At 67.0% G+C, this 17295-nt stretch overlaps 2 protein-coding genes across 2 annotated transcripts; both read right to left on the bottom strand.

Moving 5' to 3' along the window:
- Positions 1-971: 971 nt before the first annotated feature.
- TBX10 (T-box transcription factor 10) lies at positions 972-6875 on the bottom strand. The gene is made up of 10 exons (XM_037515684.1): positions 6657-6875; positions 5797-6090; positions 4067-4208; positions 3747-4014; positions 3576-3677; positions 3033-3204; positions 2282-2437; positions 1936-2003; positions 1686-1780; positions 972-1261 (listed from the first exon to the last, which is right to left on the bottom strand). Exons 1-10 carry the CDS (start codon positions 6873-6875, stop codon positions 972-974), a joined length of 1806 nt encoding a protein of 601 aa, XP_037371581.1.
- A 5209-nt stretch (positions 6876-12084) lies between these two features.
- LOC119249903 (aldehyde dehydrogenase family 3 member B2) lies at positions 12085-15682 on the bottom strand. The gene is made up of 9 exons (XM_037517459.2): positions 15521-15682; positions 15034-15144; positions 14820-14940; positions 14538-14623; positions 14096-14177; positions 13450-13836; positions 13131-13297; positions 12603-12702; positions 12085-12349 (listed from the first exon to the last, which is right to left on the bottom strand). The coding sequence occupies exons 1-9, from the start codon at positions 15680-15682 to the stop codon at positions 12165-12167; spliced, it is 1401 nt and encodes a 466-aa protein (XP_037373356.1). The 3' UTR covers positions 12085-12164.
- Positions 15683-17295: the final 1613 nt, after the last annotated feature.

Raw genomic sequence — 17295 nt, 5'->3', positions numbered from 1 at the left:
CAGGGCGGGGCGGCGCGGAGCAGCGGCCTCTCCGCGAGCGGCAGGGGCGGGCCGGAAGCGTGGGGACGGGCCGGGGTTCCGGCGGGAGGGGCGGTCCTGGGCGGGGCCGGGGCGGGGCCGGGGCGGGGGCGCGGCCGAGCCCCGCCCCTCTGGCCGCTGCTCCGGGACTCGGGGCGTCGGGCTGTTGGAGCCCCGCGGGGCGCCACGTGCCTGCGCCCGCGTCTGTCGGCCCCTCTCCTGAGGGCCCCGCAGGACGCGCCCCGGGACGTGCAGAGCCGGCCGTGGGGGTCCCCGGGGCGCCCGGCCCGGCCGCCCGTGCGCGCCCTCCCTGCTCTCTCCTGGGGGTGCGCGGGCCGCCCGCAGCGGGGTCCCACGGCCCGACGCCGGCCCCGCCCCTCCCGGCCCTCCCCCCGCCGCGCCCCGCTCCGTCCTGCCCCCGCGCCCCCTGCCCGCGTCCCCCGGGGGCGCTGGTTTAGATATACTCCCCGGGACCCTCAAACTCCTCCCCACCCGCGCTGGGCCCGCGGCGCGGCCCGTCAGGTTCCGCGGACCCGCCGCCGGCGCCGTCCCGGCTCCTCGCCCGGGCGGAGGGGCGGCCCCGGCTTTGCCGCGGGCGGGTTCGGGCCGGTCGGGGCGCGCGGGCGCGGCGCAGCCTCCCCGCAGCTAGACGCTGGGGTCCCGGCGCCCTCAGACCCTCGCCACCACCTCAGAGGACAGAAGCGCGTGGACCACCCGTGACAATGGTTTAATGAGGGGCCAGGGGCAGATCAAGCAGGTTTGGAGGGGTGTCCCCCAAGGCAGAGGGGGCAGGCCTGGAGGTGGGGGGCTGGTTCCTCAGAGCACAGTTCCAGCCTGGCGATGGCTCTGGGGAGGCACCTTCCACCTGCGACGACTCTGAGGAGCACAGGGACCCCGCAGAGGGGGGCTAGGGGTGGGGCCCAGGGGAGAGGGCTCTGTCCGCTGGGCTGCAGTCACTGAGGCTCCTGGCTGCGCCCCAGGCACACGGTGGTAGGGGACAGGAGCCCCAGCCCAGCCGGGAGGGCGAGGCCCCCCTGATCCCTGTCAGCCTGAATATTGGAGAGGGGGTAAGGTGTTGGTCGGGCCCTTGGGACCCTGAGGGGGCCTGAGGTTCCGGGGTACAGGTCCTGGTAGGTGAGGGGCCGGCAGGTGACGGGAGCCAGCAGAGCCTCAGGGGGGGCCAGCAGCTGATGGTGGAGCCTGAGAGGGGTCCTGGAGGTGGAGCCTGGACCTTTGTTGGGGTGTGAGGGAGGAAATGGTCTGAGTGGACCCCAGACCTCCCTCACGTCCTCAGCCCTCACCCTGGCCTGCCCTCTCCTCTTCCCTGCTCCCCTGTTCCAGTCGCCCCCCCACTCTGCCTTTGCTCTGTTCTTCTCTCTACCTGGAATTTTATACCCACCTTCTCCCTCTGTGCAAACCCTTCCCAGTCCCCCAAGGCCTGGCTTAGGAACCACCTCCTCCAGGAAGCCCACCTGACACGCCCGGTCCTGTTCTCTGCCTTGGTTCCCCCCCACACATTGTCTTAGAAACTTCTGGCTTCTCTCTGTTCACATGGGTGCCCAGGGGGCTCCCTGAGCATGTCAAAGCTCCTTCCTGAAGTGTCTGTGGCCTGTCCCCTCACTTCCTGCCCACTGTGCAGGGCTGGACCCCTGTGCCTGGAAGCTGACCTTTGTCCTGCTCGGTGGAGCCCTTGAGCAGGCCCGGACTGAGGCTGCCACGGCTCCGGGCAGAGATGCTGAGCAGCGGGCGCGGAGACACAGCCCTGAAAATGGGCCTGGGGTCAAGGGGAAGGACCCAGGCCTGAGGGTCATGGTGAGAATCAGGCAGTGGGAGCCTGGGGCAAGTCAGGAGCTGGGGCCTCGGGGAACGGGGGTGCGGTGTGGTTAGGGCAGCTGGGCAGAGCTGTCGGGGCAGTACCAGGAATCCGGGTCACTTTCCCTAAAGCCCTTAGCAAAGGGGTTGCTGGCGATTTTCAGCTGGGTGATCTGCAGGGGAGAAGGTGTAGTTATGGGCCAGCTCTGAGCCAGCACAAGGCTGTGGGGCCCCTGACTCGGCCACTCTGGCCTCCCTGGACCCCCGACCTGCAGGCCCTGGCTCCCTGGGCCCCAGCCCCGGAACCACGGAGCTCGTAGGCGAGGGCAGAGACGCCCGCGTCCCAGGAAGGGGAGGAGAGCGGAGGCCCGTGTGCACGCGGGGGCAGGAGCCTCGGGCCTCACGCTCGCCCCAGGAGAGGGCTCCAGGCCTCGCGCCCCCGCCCACGCACCCGGTGGTTCTGGTAGGCGGTCACGGCCGTGAACTGGGTCTCTGAGAAGATGAAGGACTTGAAGTTCTCCTGGGCGTAGCGCTCGCTGTCCTTGCGCGGGTCCACGAAGACCACGTGGAAGCGGGGCTGGTAGCGGTGCATGGAGTTGAGAATGATCTGTGGGGCACAGGGGGTGGGGAGGGGCAGCGAACCCTTCGCCCCCGGCGGGGAGGCCGCCCCTCCGCCCCTCCGGTGCGGGCATTGAACCCGAGGGGGTGCAGTTCTGCCGCAGGCCCTGGTGCATCCAGGCGCCTCGCTGCTCCGCCTTTCACACCCACACCCGCCTCGGACTCCCCTTCAGAACTCTCCAGAACCTGACCCCTCTCCCCCTCACCGTCGTCCTTGGGCTGTGATTCCTCCGCTGCCCCCACCCACCCCCTGCCCCTTTCTCCATTCTTCACACAGCAGCCGCCTCGTGTCAGCTCCAGCTCACCCGCCTCGCCCCTCGCCCCTCGCCGGCCGCCCAGCAGCCTCCCTGCACCCTGCACTGCCCCACGCGCTCGGCCTTCTCCAGCCCCAGGCCTGTGCCCTTGCCGCTCCCTCCACCGTCTCTGCAGCCACAACCCGGGCCCCCACCCATCGGGCCAGCGGCCGGCAGGGACGAGGGCCCCGAGGCCATCGCCACCGCAGTTCTGGTCCGCCTGGCTCCAGGCTTCCTCGCCACCGGCCCCGCCCCCGCTGCCGGCCCCTCCCGCTGTGCCCCGGGCCTCACGTGGCCGTTGTCGTCCAGCAGGTTGTTGGTCAGCTTGAGCTTGTCGAAGGACACGATCTGGCGCATCCACTGCGCGCCCTTGGCGGGCGAGTCGGGGTGGAAGTGCACGCGGCCGGGCGGGGCCGGGTCTGCCTTGCCCGCCACCAGCCAGGCCGAGCTGTGGAAGGCGTACCTGGGGAGCAGAGCAGGGAGCCAGGGCGCCCCGTCTGCGCTCACTGCCCCCCTCTGCGGCCTGCACCTAAGCCCGCCCTGGCCCGAGGGAGGCCGGATGCCGCCTGGCCCTGTGCGCCGGGAACCAGCGCTCGGGGGACGCGGCCCAGCCCTGGGCTGTGCTGCCGTCCTGCTCGGCCACGCCACTGCCCAGGCTGGCCCGCCGCCCTCTCCAACCGCTGCCCCGAGCTGGGCACCTTCTTCCCTCGGGATTCTCCTGGCTGCCCCAGGAGACACCACCCCGTCCCGGCTCAGACCGACCCTTCCCTCCCGGGAGCTCGGGTCCCGGCCACTTCCTGCCTGGGCCCTGCCCCAGCCCATCGCCGCCCGGACCTGTATCTCTTGTTGTCCAGCGGCACGAAGTCCATGAGCAGGGCGTAGTCGGCCAGCGTGTCCATGCCCAGGATCTTCACCTGGAAGTTGGGGAACATCCTCCTGCGGGAGGGGGTGTTAGACTCCCGAGGCAGCTGCAGCCTGGCCCCAGCCCACCCCGGCCGCTGCTACCTGCCGGCCTTGGTGACGATCATCTCCGTGCCCAGCTGGTTGAATTCCTCCCACAGGCCCTTCATCTCCAGCTGGACTGTCACGCCGGACACGCATGGGTTCTTGGGACCCTGCCCAGTGGGCTCGGCCATGGCGTGTGGCCCTGGGGATCCGGCAGCAGGGCCTGATGAGAAGGACGAGCCCAGGCGGGGCTCCCAGCTGGAGCCGGTCACCGGCAGGGCATAGGCCTCTGAGGGGGCAAGCACCCCTCGGCCAGCGGAGAGGAAGCCTGGAGGAGAGGGGAGGAGCTCCTGCTCGCCTCAGTCACACCCGCTCCTCACCCTGCCGGCCCTCATCCTTCAGGCTGCTCCTAGGTGCCTCTTCCTCCACGAAGCCCTCCCTGACTGCCAGGCTTGCGTTCCCACAGCACCCCCACATCAGCATCACCTGAAGTGAATGCTCCTGAGTCTTTTCCCCAGCAAGCTGCCGGTGGCCAGGGCCAGAGCCCTGCTTTCTCCCAGGGAATCTTTGAGCAATTTTTATTCACCTCTGGAGCCTTGGTTTCCTCATCTGTCACAGGGTTTCTTATTCCTGCCTCGGGGCCGGTGTGAGGCGCCACCAGGACACACATGGGGCCTGGCACACGGTAGGCCTGTCCTAACCAACTCCGGTATGGACGACAGTGTGTGTGAGGGTGGGGTTGGGGGCTCCCGGGGGGCCCCAGGGCCTGGTGCCGCAGAGCTGAGCCGAGAGGCGCCCCCATCACCACCAGTTACTCTTTTCCATCTCTGACGTCGAGAACCTGCCCTGGTCCTTCCTCCAGAAGGCGCCCCCACATCTCTGTTCTGGCCGCCCCCCTTGGCCCGCAGCCCGGCCTCGGCCAGAAGCGTTGCCACCCGCCCCTTCTAGTAAAAAACCGCCACGCTACCCAGCACAGCTTCACCCCCACGAGGGAGGCTGCTGCCAAGGACGATCCCCAGAAATGGCACGTGTCAGTGAGGGCCGGGAAGTCGGAGCCCAGGGCACAGACTCCCCGTGACCCAGCAAGCCCACTTCCGCACAAAGCCCCGGGGAGGCTGGCGGGAAGGTGCGGGAAGGTGCGGGATGCCGCGGCCGGGACCCAGAAAACCGGCAACATGGCCGGATGTATGTTTCCCCACAGTGAGGGGCTTTTAAATTGAAAGAAAAAACCCCGAAAAACAGACTGTGAGTTTGTAGCAACCACGGGAGCGGCGAGGGCCGCGGGAAGCCTTGGGGCAGGGACGGACTTCGGTGTGGGGCGGATGGACGGACAGACAGCCGGGTGCTGGGGGAGGCTTGGGGGAGGGAGACCGAAGGTGCTACCGAGGCAGGGCCGCCCCCTGTAGCCCCGGGGGCGTGGGGCCCAGGCCCGAGGCCCCGTCTTAGCAGCCCCAAGTGCCACCGGCAGCTCACCAGATCCCTGGGGGCTCTGCAGTGAGGGGGGTGGACAGGCCCCCAGAGGGCGCGAAGGGAGACGGCCCCAGCACCTGGGACCAGGCCGTCGGAGGGCCCCGGGGCAGGTCTGTCACCTGGAGAAGCAGCCCCCCGGCCCACAGTGACCAGTCCCGAGGGGCCAGCTCAGGCGTCCTGGGGTCCAGGGTAGCCATAGGCAGCTCTCCGGCGCCCACGCCTCCCGCGGCCCACCCCGGCCATCCCGGCCAGCGCGCCGAGCCTCTCGGGGAGGGGCCTGTCTGCCCCAGGCCAGCCGCTCGCACAGGCACCAGGTGGGAGTTTCCCGCGGGCGAGGACTCAGGGCTGGGGGGAGCTGAGGCTTCGTGTCCAGCTCCCCACCTTGCTACTCGGGTAAGAGGGGAGGGACGGGCCCGGGGCACTCGCAGCTGATAAGCCTTTCCCTCGGGGAAGTGGCTGTGTGCCCCTGCCTGTCAGCACCCCAATTCTTGTACTTGAAGTGTGGAACCTGAGGCTCCAGCATGGGGGCCCCCGCCCCCCTTTCCTTGGGTCCCCAGCCCCTGTCCCCGCCCTGTCCTACCCGCTGACCCTGGGCCAGAGCCCCCACCCCCAAAGGGTGCCTGCGATGCCCGAACCCTACCTGCCATGGGGACACCCCGATGTCCGGTTGCTGGAAGTTCCGCTCAGCTGGGGGTGCCACCCAGGCCCTGCCACAGGAGGGGTGCTCAGCCACTCCTGGCCTCGGGCTCCATTCCCGCGGGCACTCCCGGAGCCTGGGCGTGGGCAGGCCGCCCTCCGCTCCCGCCGCCCAGGTCCTGGTCCCCCCGGGGCCAGCACCTGCTCTCTGCAGGCAGGACCCTCGGAGTGCGGGCGCCTTTCTCCGACTCAGGCGGGCTGGCGAGGCCACTGCTGGGTGGTCCCGCTCCAGGCTAGGCTGTGCGATGAGGCAGGGGGGTGGTGCTGACGTTGCCGAGCCTCCTCCCCCTCCCGGCCCTCGCCTGGCTCCCTCCCTCCCCAGTTCAGAGCCCCCCAGCCGTTCCTGATCAATGGCCAGCCCGGGCAGGGCAGGGTGGTCCGCAGGGGCCCCGGCCTGGCTGGCCGAGGGGCCTGGGGGGATGGTGACTGAAGGGCAGAGGGGGTGTCCTCTCACCGGGCCGGGGCCTGGCCAGGCTGAGGGCGGCTGGTGTGGACTCGCTTGGAAGTCTGAGTGGAAATGGGCGGCAGTTGGTCCCGCAGGAGCGAATCCCCCGGCTGGGCGCAGGAAGTGGGGGCCCTCCTGTCCGCTTGGCCCAAAGAGCCACGCGAGGGAGGCCGGTGCCCGGAGACCCTCCGTCCTCCCAGCTGAACTCCCTGCGCCGCCTCCTCTGCCTGCGGGGGCCGGCCCAGCCTGGGGAGCAGCAGCCCGCACCCACCCTGGGGTACCCACACAATCCCCCTAGCAAGGGAGGGGGTCCAGGCAAGAGGCCTCTGGGGACCGTCCTCCCCAGCCTGGCCAGGCACCTTCTCCAGGCTGCCCCTGCCGTCCAGGGCGGGGCCCTCGGCGGCCACCAGGTCACTGGTGAGACAGGCAGAGGGCCGGACCCCCGGGCGGCCACGCTCCTCTGACAGCGCTTGGCCATTTGGTCCAGGCGGGTTATCTGACGAGACCCTCTGGGGGCCAACTTCACAGCTAGCCCAGGGCCACGCCCGAGATGAGGCCACCTCAGGGGGGCCAGGCATGCTCAGGTGGGGTTCCCAAGGACAGCTGGCCTCCAGAGTCAGGCTCCGGGGGTGTCAGGAGCGGGGTCGTGCTGGAGACACGGAGGCGCGGGGCATTGGAAGGGCCGCTTCTCTTGTGTGTGACCTGCAGGGCCCCCCCAGACTCCCCCAGAGCCCAGAGCCGGGCCAGAACCCTCCTCCCTTGAGCTCTGGATGCCCACCAGTGCGGCACCCCGTGCCCGTATCCCTGCCTGCCCAGGTGGGAAGGAGCCCGCGGGGAGCCTGGCCCAGACCCGCGTGCAGTCCGGGAGGAGGACGGCGCCCGCCCGGGCGGTGCAGGCCAGGGGCGGGGTCTCTGTGCCGTGGGGGAGATTCTCGGGGGTCCTGCGAGCCACCCCATCTCAGGACCCACGGGGGGGGACTCGCCAGTGCTTGTCCAGCTCAGTGCACCTGTGCGTGTGTGCGTGCACTTGCACACGCCTTGGTCTGTGCAATGGGCAACGCCAGCACACCCTTGCTCACGCCGCTGGCTCTGCACTCCCGTGTGCACGACAGGCAGGCTCCCCGGCCCCTCACGCACACACCACACACACAGGTGCGCCTCCCTGCGCAGCCCCGCGTGGCCGGTCTGTCTCTCCTGCCCGAGGCGCCGACTGGCCCCCTGCCCCCTCATCTGTCTTGCCTGCCAGCCTGTCCCTGGCGCCCCCAGATCCTTCACACCTTCTCATCTCAGCGCTCAATAGCAGGAGGCATGTGGCAGCCATGGCCGCGGGGAGATGGATGGGCTGGGCTGGGCAAGAGGCGGGGCCAGCGCGCTGGGCTCTCAGCCCTGGTCCCCCCGTAGGCCAGCACCTCCACTCTGCCGGCTGGGGCGCATGAGGCTCTGCCCTGCCTGCCTAGTTGCCTTGGTGCCCTGGCAGGGAGCACAGGCTCAGGACTGGGGGCCCAGCAGCAGGACCCCCACCACTGCCTCCCCCACCCTGATGGTGATGTGGGCGGCCTGGGGGGCAGGCAGAGGGGAGGCCCCCCAGGTAGGACTGCCCAGTGCCCTTCCTTAGCACCTAGGCGGGCTGCTCTGGGTGGGGAGAGCCTTGTGAAGCTGGCTCACCCCGCAGGCACACCTGGATGCCGGGTAGGCTTGGTGCCGGCCACACTCCCTTCCCTGCAGAACAGCCAAGGTGCTGAGGTGCAGGGGCCCACGTGTGGACACCACACATCCGTGCACAGGTATGGACACCCATTTCTCTCCCAGACCGAGTCTCTGGCCCCAGGGACAAGGGGGGTCAGGATGCCTCCCAGGGGGTGTTTCCTCGGAACGTCCCTCTTCTGGCCCCAGGACAGTTTCCCCAGACCCTGGTGTCTGCCCTTGGGTGCTGATGGACGAGGTGGGCACAGGGACGCCACCCTGGCGCTATCACACGCCGTGTCGGAGGCCACGCCTGAGGCCACAGGGAGGGGCCGCGCAGATGGAGAGCAGGAGCCGGCCCTGGCAGCTTCCACTTCATAGAAGTGAGCAGGCACCGAGTGGGGGCATGGGAAGGAACGTGGCAGACAGCAGGGGTACAGGGGCGTCGCTGGGCTCAGGTTGGGCCTCGGGACCTGTTCAGATGGGAGGCTGAGGCCGGGCAGCTATGGTGGTAGGGCTAGGGATGGGGTGAGGGACCCGGGGCGGGGTCCAGCGTGGGCAGGGTGGGCATGGAGGGCACGGAGAACAAGAGCTTCTTGGTCTGGATGAAGGCGATGCCCTTCTCGTAGTAGGCGGCCTCCTTGATGAACACAGGGTGCACCATGGGCACCCCCTCCTTCAACACGTCCTCGCGGCTGAACATCTGGAAGATGGGCGCGCCGGGCCCTAGAGGCCAGAAGTCTCGGTCCTGCGAAGAGTCGGGACAGAGGTTGTCGAGCAGACCCTGGCCCAGGCCTGGCCTGGGGGTGGGGGGCGACCCCAGAGGAGTTGCACGAGTGATTTCAGTCAGTTCTGGGCCTGGAAATAGAGACGCTGGCAGCCTTAAAAAGACGCCCGTCGTTGCAGGGGCAACCAGCAGCAGTGGGCACAGACTGTGAGGCCTGGGTTCAAATCCTTGCTAGCTGTGTGACCTTGAGCAAGCCGCTTGACCTCGCTGTTCCTCAGCTTCCTCGTGTGTAAAACAGGATCATAGACCATCTCCAGGGATCACCCTGAGGTTTAAATTAAACAGTTAACAGCACTTGAGAAGCAGCGCCTGGCACACAGCCAACAGTCTAAGCATTTGTTCAATAAACTTGAAAACTGGTGCAGAAATCCCTCCCAGGGGCTGCGCTGGCTTAGCCTCTGGAAGGGAGACAGGTGGGCAGCTTCAGACCCTCTGGTCCTCCATCACATAAAAGAGGTGCTCCCCACCCCCTAAAGTTGTTTTGAGTAAAATACATCTCAAAATAAAACACAATGTTGCAATAAGAGTGAGAAAGTCCCACCGCTCCCCCCTGAATGCCAGGCACCCAGCCCTGGCGTTGGGCCTCCCAGGCATCTGGGCCCAGCCTGCTCTACTGCCAGACTAGTCTCTGGACCGGCCCGGCTCCAAACCAGGCCCAGCCGTAGGGGTCCAGTGACTGGGAGCGGGTGAAGCGTGAGGCTGGGTCCCCTGACACGTCTCCCCAGGGCCCGCTCCCTCCTAGAGCAAGAGTCTCGGTCAAGGAGGCGGAGACCTCCTGGGGTCACGGGATCCTTGGGCGCAAGGCCCCGGGGCAGCTGTTTGTCACTCAGACCCGCAGGTGCAGCCCTGGGCTCCAGGAGGTTGAAGGACTTGGACTTGGCCAAGACTCCCTCCCCCCATGCTGTACATGAGGGGTGAGGTGGTGGGAGGGGGTGGGGTGAGCCCAAGTGTGCCACCCTCCCTGCCCCCTCCCTCCCCGCGGTGGGGGGGTTCTCACGCTGGACTCTGGGAGGCCCACTGCAAACGTGGGGTTCTGCTGACTGGGCCCAAGGTGCCCGGGGAGGAAGGAAAGGCCTGCTCAGCAGATCTGGCTGTTTTGGGGGTTGCTGGGGACCAGCACACTTCCTGCCAGGAGGCGCTGGCCCCCACTCTGGGGAGGACAGCAGTAGAGATGTCCTGGAAAGTTTCACTTCCCTTGGCTGGGGTCCATTTTCCCCATTTCAGAGGGTGTTTATAGAAGGACGTCAGGGAGCCAGGCCAGCACCCCCAGAAACAGCAGCCGCAGCCCCTACCCAGCGCGTGTGCGGGTCTGAGGCTCTGTGTGCTCACGTCTGTGCCGACGTGTCTGTGCCGACGTGTGTCTGTCCTCGCGGTGAAGACAGCGTGGCGGTGGCGGGGCCAGGGCAGGCCGGGGCCACCAGGCCGCCGCAGGGACGGTGCGCCCGGGACTTCGGGACTTCAGGAGGCGTCGGAGGGAGGACAGCACCTTCCAAGAGGTGCTAACAAAAGCGTGCCCCAGAGCGAGGTCAGAAGGCCCAGGAGCCTGAACGGAAACAGTAACACCTGAGCGAACAAGACCCTGGGCTGGGAGGGAAACGCTAAGACGCTCGCCCGAGCGGCTTCCTTGCCCCTCCCCGCACGCGAGCCTGGGAGTCCTGCTTCCCGCCTCTAAATAAGCCTTTTCTTTAAAAATAAATAAATAAATAAATAAATAAGCCTTTTCTTTACTTTTTTAAGCAAAGTTTGTTCCTCTCGGCTTGCTGATCCAAGATGTCGGCGAATCCCTGCCGATGGCTTCGCGGGGCTGGACCTGCTGGACCTGCGGTGGCTCAAGGGCTCCCTGGCCCCTCTCCGCCCGTGTCAGCTGACAGCGAGCGGCCCCGCTGAGCCCCCAGGCTGGAGGCGCCCTTGGCTGACCCTCGGCCTGGCTACTGTGCGGGGGCGAGAGAACGCGTGCCCAGCGGGCGCGGCGCCTGCCCGCGAAGGGAGGAGGGCTCACGACCAGCCCTGGTGGCAGCCCCGGTGAAAAACGGGCCCAGCCGCGGCAGACCCCAGCGTGACGGCGGGCGAGGGCGATGTTGTGGGTGTCGGTGGGTCCCGCTCCCTCACTGCAGCTGGGGAAACTGAGACCCAAAGAAGGATCAGGACCTGAGTGAACCCACAAAATTGTAGTGTTTGGCCCAGGAGAGCCATGTGACCCGACAGCCACTGCCCAGTGACTGTGGAGCCTCCCGCCTGACCATCCAGCATCTCAGCCGGGGTCTGGCTGTGTCTCTGGCGCCTGGTCACCCCTCTCCTTCCACCTGCCATCCGTCCACCACCCTCCCGTTCATCTACTCACTCTTCCATCCACCCACCCGCCCACCCGGCCACCCATCCATCCACCCACCCATCCATCCACGCAAACATCCTTCTATCCTCTCACTTCCGTCTTCATCCTTCCTTCTGTCATCAATACGTCCCTGTTAAGCACCTTTTCTGAGTCCACGCTGAGCCTCCCTGGGCTCTGTCGCCCTAACAACTCTCAGGGTGGCAGGAGAATCGTACTTCCGTCTTCCCTCTGCCTCATCCCACCCTGATACTACTAATCCAGTTTTCACGTCTCTCTGAGCAGAGAGGAAGCCACTGAAGCCGGATTGGTCCCAGGGAGAGTCTAGAGAAAGGAGCAGGGGCTGGGCATGACGGACCAGATGTGCTCTGCTCACTGGCCCCGCGCCCTGCATTTCCCAGGAAGCCCACCATCATTCAACTCTGCTCTCTTTTCCTGTGTAAGTTTAATTCACCCCCATCCTGTCTCTAGGCTTGAGTTTCTTCATATGTCAGATGAAATAGCCAGATGTATATTCTACCCTCCCTGACCATCTTCTAGGACAGCTGTGACCAGCATGTGCATGGCCCCTCCCATGCCCCTAGCAGACATCACAAATCAACTGCTGCACACATTCCCGTTAACTCCACACTCGGCGCGAGTTCTTGTTAATGAGGCACTTCAGGCAGACGCCGCCAGTTGGCCAGCTCTGGATCCAAGATCAGATCACTTCAGGTTAGACAAACCCAGATCTCCAAACCAGACGTGAGTGGAACTGTTAGAAATTGCTCTGTATTGGGGGAGCCTATTTGTAAATCTAAAACAAGTGAGTCCTTTCTAACCACAAGCACTCCCCAACCTTATGAGGGTGACTTCTCCATCACCAGACATATTCAAAGAGAGGGTCAGGGAGGCTGCAGAGGGGACTTGGCCCTGAAAGGAGCTGCACCCAGGGGCCAGGGGTCCTGCCGGCGGGGGTCTGTTCAGACGGGCCCTGGGGCAGGACCTTTGCACTCCTCCTTGGGACGTCTGCCTCGCGGGGACCACTGAGCACCTGGTGGGGTGGGGTGGCTGGAGTCAGCCAGGTGTTCACAGAATGGTGCAGCTCCAAGTCCCCACAGCCCAGCGGATCAGCTGCTGATTTCTGTCACTGTAGGGGGGGTATCGGATTTCGTTGAGCTTCTCCAGGCCTGGGGGGGCGAGCAGGCAGGAGCGGTGGTGGGAGAAGGTGTCAAAAGAGAACTTCCCGTGGTATCTTCCCATCCCGCTGTTGCCTGCATGGGCACAGAAGTCAGCGCCTGAGTCAGGCAGCCCATTGCCCTGGCTGGAGGCCCCAGCTGGCAGGAGCTGGGGGTAGCCCGGCCCCACTTTGCAGACAGGGAAACTGAAGTTTGAGACTTTCAGGGCTTGGACCAAGGCAGACAGGGAGCGAAGGCAAAAGTGCAGCTTCCTGGGCCTGGCCACGGGGTTGGGGGAAGGCTGGAGGAGACTGGAGGGTGAGGGAAGGCAGGGAGGTTGGGGACTCACCGACGCCCCCCAGCGGCAGGGACAGCAGCGTCAGGAAGGTGAAGCCATCGTTGCCAGTGAAGCTGCCACTGCTGGTCTGGTCCAGGACCTGGCTCACTACCTGGGGGCAGGAGAGGAGCGGGCATCCTCTGGAGGAGCAGGGGAGCCTCCCCCCCTCCATCCCTGACTGCACAAACTCGGCCCCTCCTGGACTCCCTGCGCCGGGGGGAGGCCATGACCTTAATACAGGACAATCAGGATAGCAAACAGGCGCAGACAGTGGGACAGCCATGCTCTGTCCCACCCGGAGGAAACCGTGGCACGGTCTCAGACAGGGGCTCTGCAGGGGCAGGGCAGGCCAGGGCAGAGAGCTGGCCAGCCGGGCACTGCAGGGCTTGGGCTCCCATCATCCAGAGGGCCTGGATCTGAGTCATGCTGGAGGCAGCTGCTGCCCTAACACTCCCAGGTGGGCTGTGAAAGGAGAGCTCGTGGCAAGTGTGTGAGCTTAGAGCCCCGCTGTGCCTGCACCCGGCCAGGCCCGAGCCGCACCTGGCTGCTGCTGGAGAAGGCGTACAGGGCCAGCGGCTTCTCCCGTCTGTTGATGAACTCGATGGCCTCGTCCAGGCTCCCCACGGTCACGATGGGCAGGATGGGCCCGAAGATCTCCTCCTGCATCACCGGCTCCGTCTCCTTCACGTCCACCAGCACCGTGGGGGCTGCGGGCGCAGGGACGGCTCAGCCCCCGGGACGCAGCAGGGACGTGGCGGGGCGCCCTGGGAGCCCCGGGCCGGGTTCCCGGGGGGCCTGCACGCGGCCTCCAGCGTGGGGCCCGAGCCCAGGGCCGGGGGAGGGGGGAGGCCGGGCTCACCGATGTAGCGGTCCCCCTCGTCGCTCTGGCCCCCGATGGCCACGCGGCCGCAGCCCAGCAGGCCCTGCAGCCGCCCGAACTGCTTCTCACTGATGATGCGGCCCAGGTTGGGGGAGCGCTGGGGGTCCTCGCCGAAGAAGCGGGTGATGGCCCTCTGCAGCGCGGGCAGCAGCCGCTCCCGCGTGGCGGGGCTGCACAGGACGTAGTCGGGGGCCACGCAGGTCTGGCCGGCGTTGAAGTAGCGGAAAAAGGCCACGCGGTTGGCCACGGTCTGGGGGTCGCAGCTGTCGTCCACGTAGCAGGGGTTCTTGCCCCCCAGCTCCAGCGTGACGGGCGTCAGGTGCTTGGCGGCGGCCGTCATGACGATCCTGCCCACTCGCGGGCTCCCTGGGGACACAGGAGTTGAGCCTAATGCCTGAGCAGCTTTGCCTGATGCTCAGCGTCAGCTTCCCGGCCCCTCCTGCCTCTCCCGTTGGGCTGACTGTCCGGGCCTGCCACCCCGGAACCCGCCCCAGGAGCCTGGCCTGCCTACCCAGGCTGTGGCCATCAGGGCTTCTCCCACCGCTAGTCACCCCCTCGTCTTCCTACATAGCCTTCCTGTCCCTGTTCTCCAGCGTCCCCCCAGGACCCAGCCGGGCCCCCTCACCCGTGAAGAAGATGTAGTCGAACCTGTGCTCCAGCAGCCGCCCCGTCTCCTCGGGCCCGCCCAGCAGCACGGCGAAGCAGCTCTGCAAGGCGGGCCGGGCGGTGGGCTCCCTCTGGGACCCCAGCCCGGGAGCCTGGAGGGACTGCCCCCTCGCCCTGCCGGGGGCTCTAGGTGGGGAGGGGAGACCTCCAGGGGCCCAGGCGGCTGTGAAGGGGGGGGACCTGCGGGGGAACCCGGGCCAGGCCCAGGTGAGCGGGCAAGTAGAGATGGGGCCCCTGGGGCGGAGTGCTCGGGGGCAGCTGTGGTCGCCAGCCCCGTTTCCCTCGGAGGGGGCAGGCCGGACGGGGCCACGCAACCCAGAGGAGACAGGACCGAGGGAGGAACTCGGGTCCTGCCCCCAAGGACCCACCTGTCCCCGCTGGTCTGCCCAGTCCCTGCTCACCTGGTCCAGGTACCGGGGCAGCACCTCGGCCAGGACCTTCTCGGTGCCCTTGCTGATCTCCGACGGCTTCAGCACCACGCAGTTCCCTGCGGGAGCTCACAGGGGTGAGGGAGAGGGGGAGGAGCAGAGGGTGCCCTGGCATTCCCCTGGAAAGGGGGGCTGGACTCAGAGAGCAAAGATGTCGGGAGGCGCCCAGGCTGGGCCCCATATCAGTGGAATTTCTGGAACCCCTTTGGGAAGGTCTGTTTGGCTGGGAAGCCATGGGGTTCAGGACCTTCTCACCTGCGGCCAGGGCCCCCACCAGGGGCACCAGGGTCAGGTTCACGGGGTAGTTCCAAGGGGCGATGACGAGCACCAGGCCAAAGGGCTCCTTGCGGATGAAGGTGGAGCTGGTCTTCGTTAGCTGGGACACAGCAGGGCATGAGGTCCCCTGGGGCCACCCAGAGCCCACCCTGGCCTGGAGCGCCCTGCCCCGCCCCCCCCCCCACCACCTCACCAGGCTGTTGGCTGTGGGCTCATCCTTCATCCAGTTGCGCAGGTTCCTGAGGGCTAGCTCCACCTCATTCTGGCATAACAGGAGCTCAGAAATGTCCGACTCGAAAGCCGACTGTGACGGGGGTGGGGCACCGTCAGCCCCGGGGTACCCACTGCTTGGGCTTCAATGGCCCACCAGGGATGAGGGGAGTCTGCAGGACCGGCCCAGCTGGTTCCCTGGGAACTGCTCGCTGAGCTGAGGAGCTGGGCCAAGGCCAGGCCCTGTGCTCCCGCCCTGGGTGCTCAGACAAGTGGCCTGACCCCAGGCCCTGCAGTGTCCCCAGTGGCAACACGTGACCACAGCTGAGCCTGCCCGCCCGGCGCTTTGTGGACGAGTCCAAGCTGTGGCAGCTCATAGCAGCCCCTCACCAGGGAATAAACAGGGAGGGGTTGAGGCTCTGATCCCCACCGCCCACCCTGTGCAGGCCCCACAGGCACCCACCACCCACCTTGTGTAGGTCCTCCGCCAGCGCCTCCTGCAGAAGCTGCTTGTTGTCCTGCAGGAAACGGTTCAGGCCTTCGAGCTGCGCTGCCCGGAACTCAGCCGGCCGTGTCCGCCCCGCCCGGAAGGTGTCCCGCAGCCGCTGCAGCGTGTCCTCCAGGGAGTCCATCCTGCGGGGGTGGGAGGGGAGACATAGTGGGCCATGGATGGCCTGCCCCCATCTGGGCTTACTGAACCCCACAGGGACTCATGGTCACCCCACCAGGGCCGGGGCTGCTCTGCCCCTCCACACTGTAACTCGCTCCCACTCCCACCAGGCCCCGCCTCCCAGGCCACCAGGCCACACCTGAATCAAGGAGCAGGGATTCGACGGCTGCCCTGCAGGGTGTTCTTGAGAGCCCCCCTCTTTGGCTGAAGCCAGAGCCCCTGAGCATACTTTGCCTCAGATGTCACAGAGCTTGTGCAGAGCAGTTGGGTAAACTGTGGCCTGGGCTGTGCCATGGGAGAATGAGGAGGGTTCGGTGCTATGGGGAGGTGGTGCTGAGAGCAAGCTCTCCGAGCATGGTGCAGTGGAGAATGTTCTGGAGAACAAGCACTGGGGAGAGGAGCTGTCAGGCAGGCGGGCAGGGCTGAGGCTGCCCGGAACTCCAGTCCCTCTGCTCTCAGCATGGAGGTCCAAGGCAGGCCCTGCAGGAGGGCCAGGGCCCAGCGAGGCTCACTCGGGAAGGCCTGGCCAGATCGGAGCGGGGGTCTGAGCACCCCAACCCGGCGGCTGCACGTTGCGCCTGTGTCTCTATGCGTCCGTGCGTCTGTCTCTGTGTGTCTGTGTGTGGACGGGCCTGTCCCCAGCCGTCGGCAGCACTGCAGGTCCAGGCCTGCGCCCCAGAGCCTCACAGACATCGAGTGAGCCGTGCTCAGCTTCCCCGACCCTGCGGGGGATGAGTCAGCACATCCCAAGAGGGCAGGGCTCTGGCCTGGCCCTGAGGACACAGCCTCGACACACCCCACTCTGTGGGCAAGCAGGTGGCAGGGCTCCTGCCTCCCTTCATGGTCGCGGGGCCCTGCTCGTGCTCCCCGGGAAGGATGAGAAGCGAAGCCACCTGGCTCCCTCTTCAAGGTGCTAAGTGGAGACCTCACCCCCGGCCCCCAAAGCCCCCGCGCCCCTCTCTCCCCGACGTCACCTGCTCCAGGCCCAGCGGCTCCCACTGTCTTCTCAGCCTCTCTGCAGCCGCGAATTTTCTGCGTGGCCGCCCGCGGCAGAGATGAGCAGCGAGAGCCACTTTGCCATCCGGAACCAAATCCCAGCTCCCCCCAGCCCTCCCCGGACCCCAGCGCACAGCCTGTGACTGCTCCCTGGCAGCGGCGCCTCCCTGCCTCCCCGGGCCTCGCCCAGAGCTGGGGGCGCCTTGCTCAGCCAAGGCAGGGTGTGGGGCACAGCCAGGGCAGCACGGTGCCCCCCTCCCCGCCCTGTACCCCCACCCCACTCCCTCCACCTGTGCCCACCCGCCCCGCCCTCGGGCCACGGGCCATTACCCCAGTGTGGGCTCCGCGCCAGGGTCCCCCGCGGAGCCTTTGCCTTCTTTGCCCGACATTCTCTCTCCAGAAGGCCGACTCTGCTCCTCACCTCTGCCTCTGTCGCTTTCCAGTCCTCCGGGCCTGAGAGCCTCTGTGCCCACGCCTGTGTGGGTGTTGCCAAGAGAGACATAAGAGTGGCAGGATCTGGTCGGGCCACCTCTTTATTCACACCTGTGCTGCCCCAGCGCCGGGCTTGGCTGTGCCTGC

This window comes from Talpa occidentalis, unplaced genomic scaffold (genome assembly GCF_014898055.3).
Source record: "Talpa occidentalis isolate TD23 unplaced genomic scaffold, MPIMG_talOcc4v2.1 talOcc4.17, whole genome shotgun sequence".
NCBI classification, from domain to species: Eukaryota; Metazoa; Chordata; class Mammalia; order Eulipotyphla; family Talpidae; genus Talpa; species Talpa occidentalis.
Note: the sequence above shows the minus strand (reverse complement) of the source record. Positions and strands in the feature narration are given on the sequence as shown.

Excerpts from the sequence above, each read along its gene's own strand:
- LOC119249903 (XM_037517459.2), bottom strand. The coding sequence starts at position 15,682 with ATGGACTCCCTGGAGGACACGCTGCAGCGGCTGCGGGACACCTTCCGG. Across the intron at positions 15,145-15,520 it reads TGGCGGAGGACCTACACAAG|TCGGCTTTCGAGTCGGACAT; the intron begins GTGGGTGGTGGG and ends CCCCCGTCACAG. Across the intron at positions 13,837-14,095 it reads CGACTACATCTTCTTCACGG|GGAGCCCGCGAGTGGGCAGG; the intron begins GTGAGGGGGCCC and ends CTGTGTCCCCAG.
- TBX10 (XM_037515684.1), bottom strand. The coding sequence starts at position 6,875 with ATGCCTGGCCCCCCTGAGGTGGCCTCATCTCGGGCGTGGCCCTGGGCT. Across the intron at positions 4,015-4,066 it reads GAAGGATGAGGGCCGGCAGG|GCTTCCTCTCCGCTGGCCGA; the intron begins GTGAGGAGCGGG and ends CCTCTCCTCCAG. Across the intron at positions 3,205-3,575 it reads CTGGACAACAAGAGATACAG|GTACGCCTTCCACAGCTCGG; the intron begins GTCCGGGCGGCG and ends TCTGCTCCCCAG.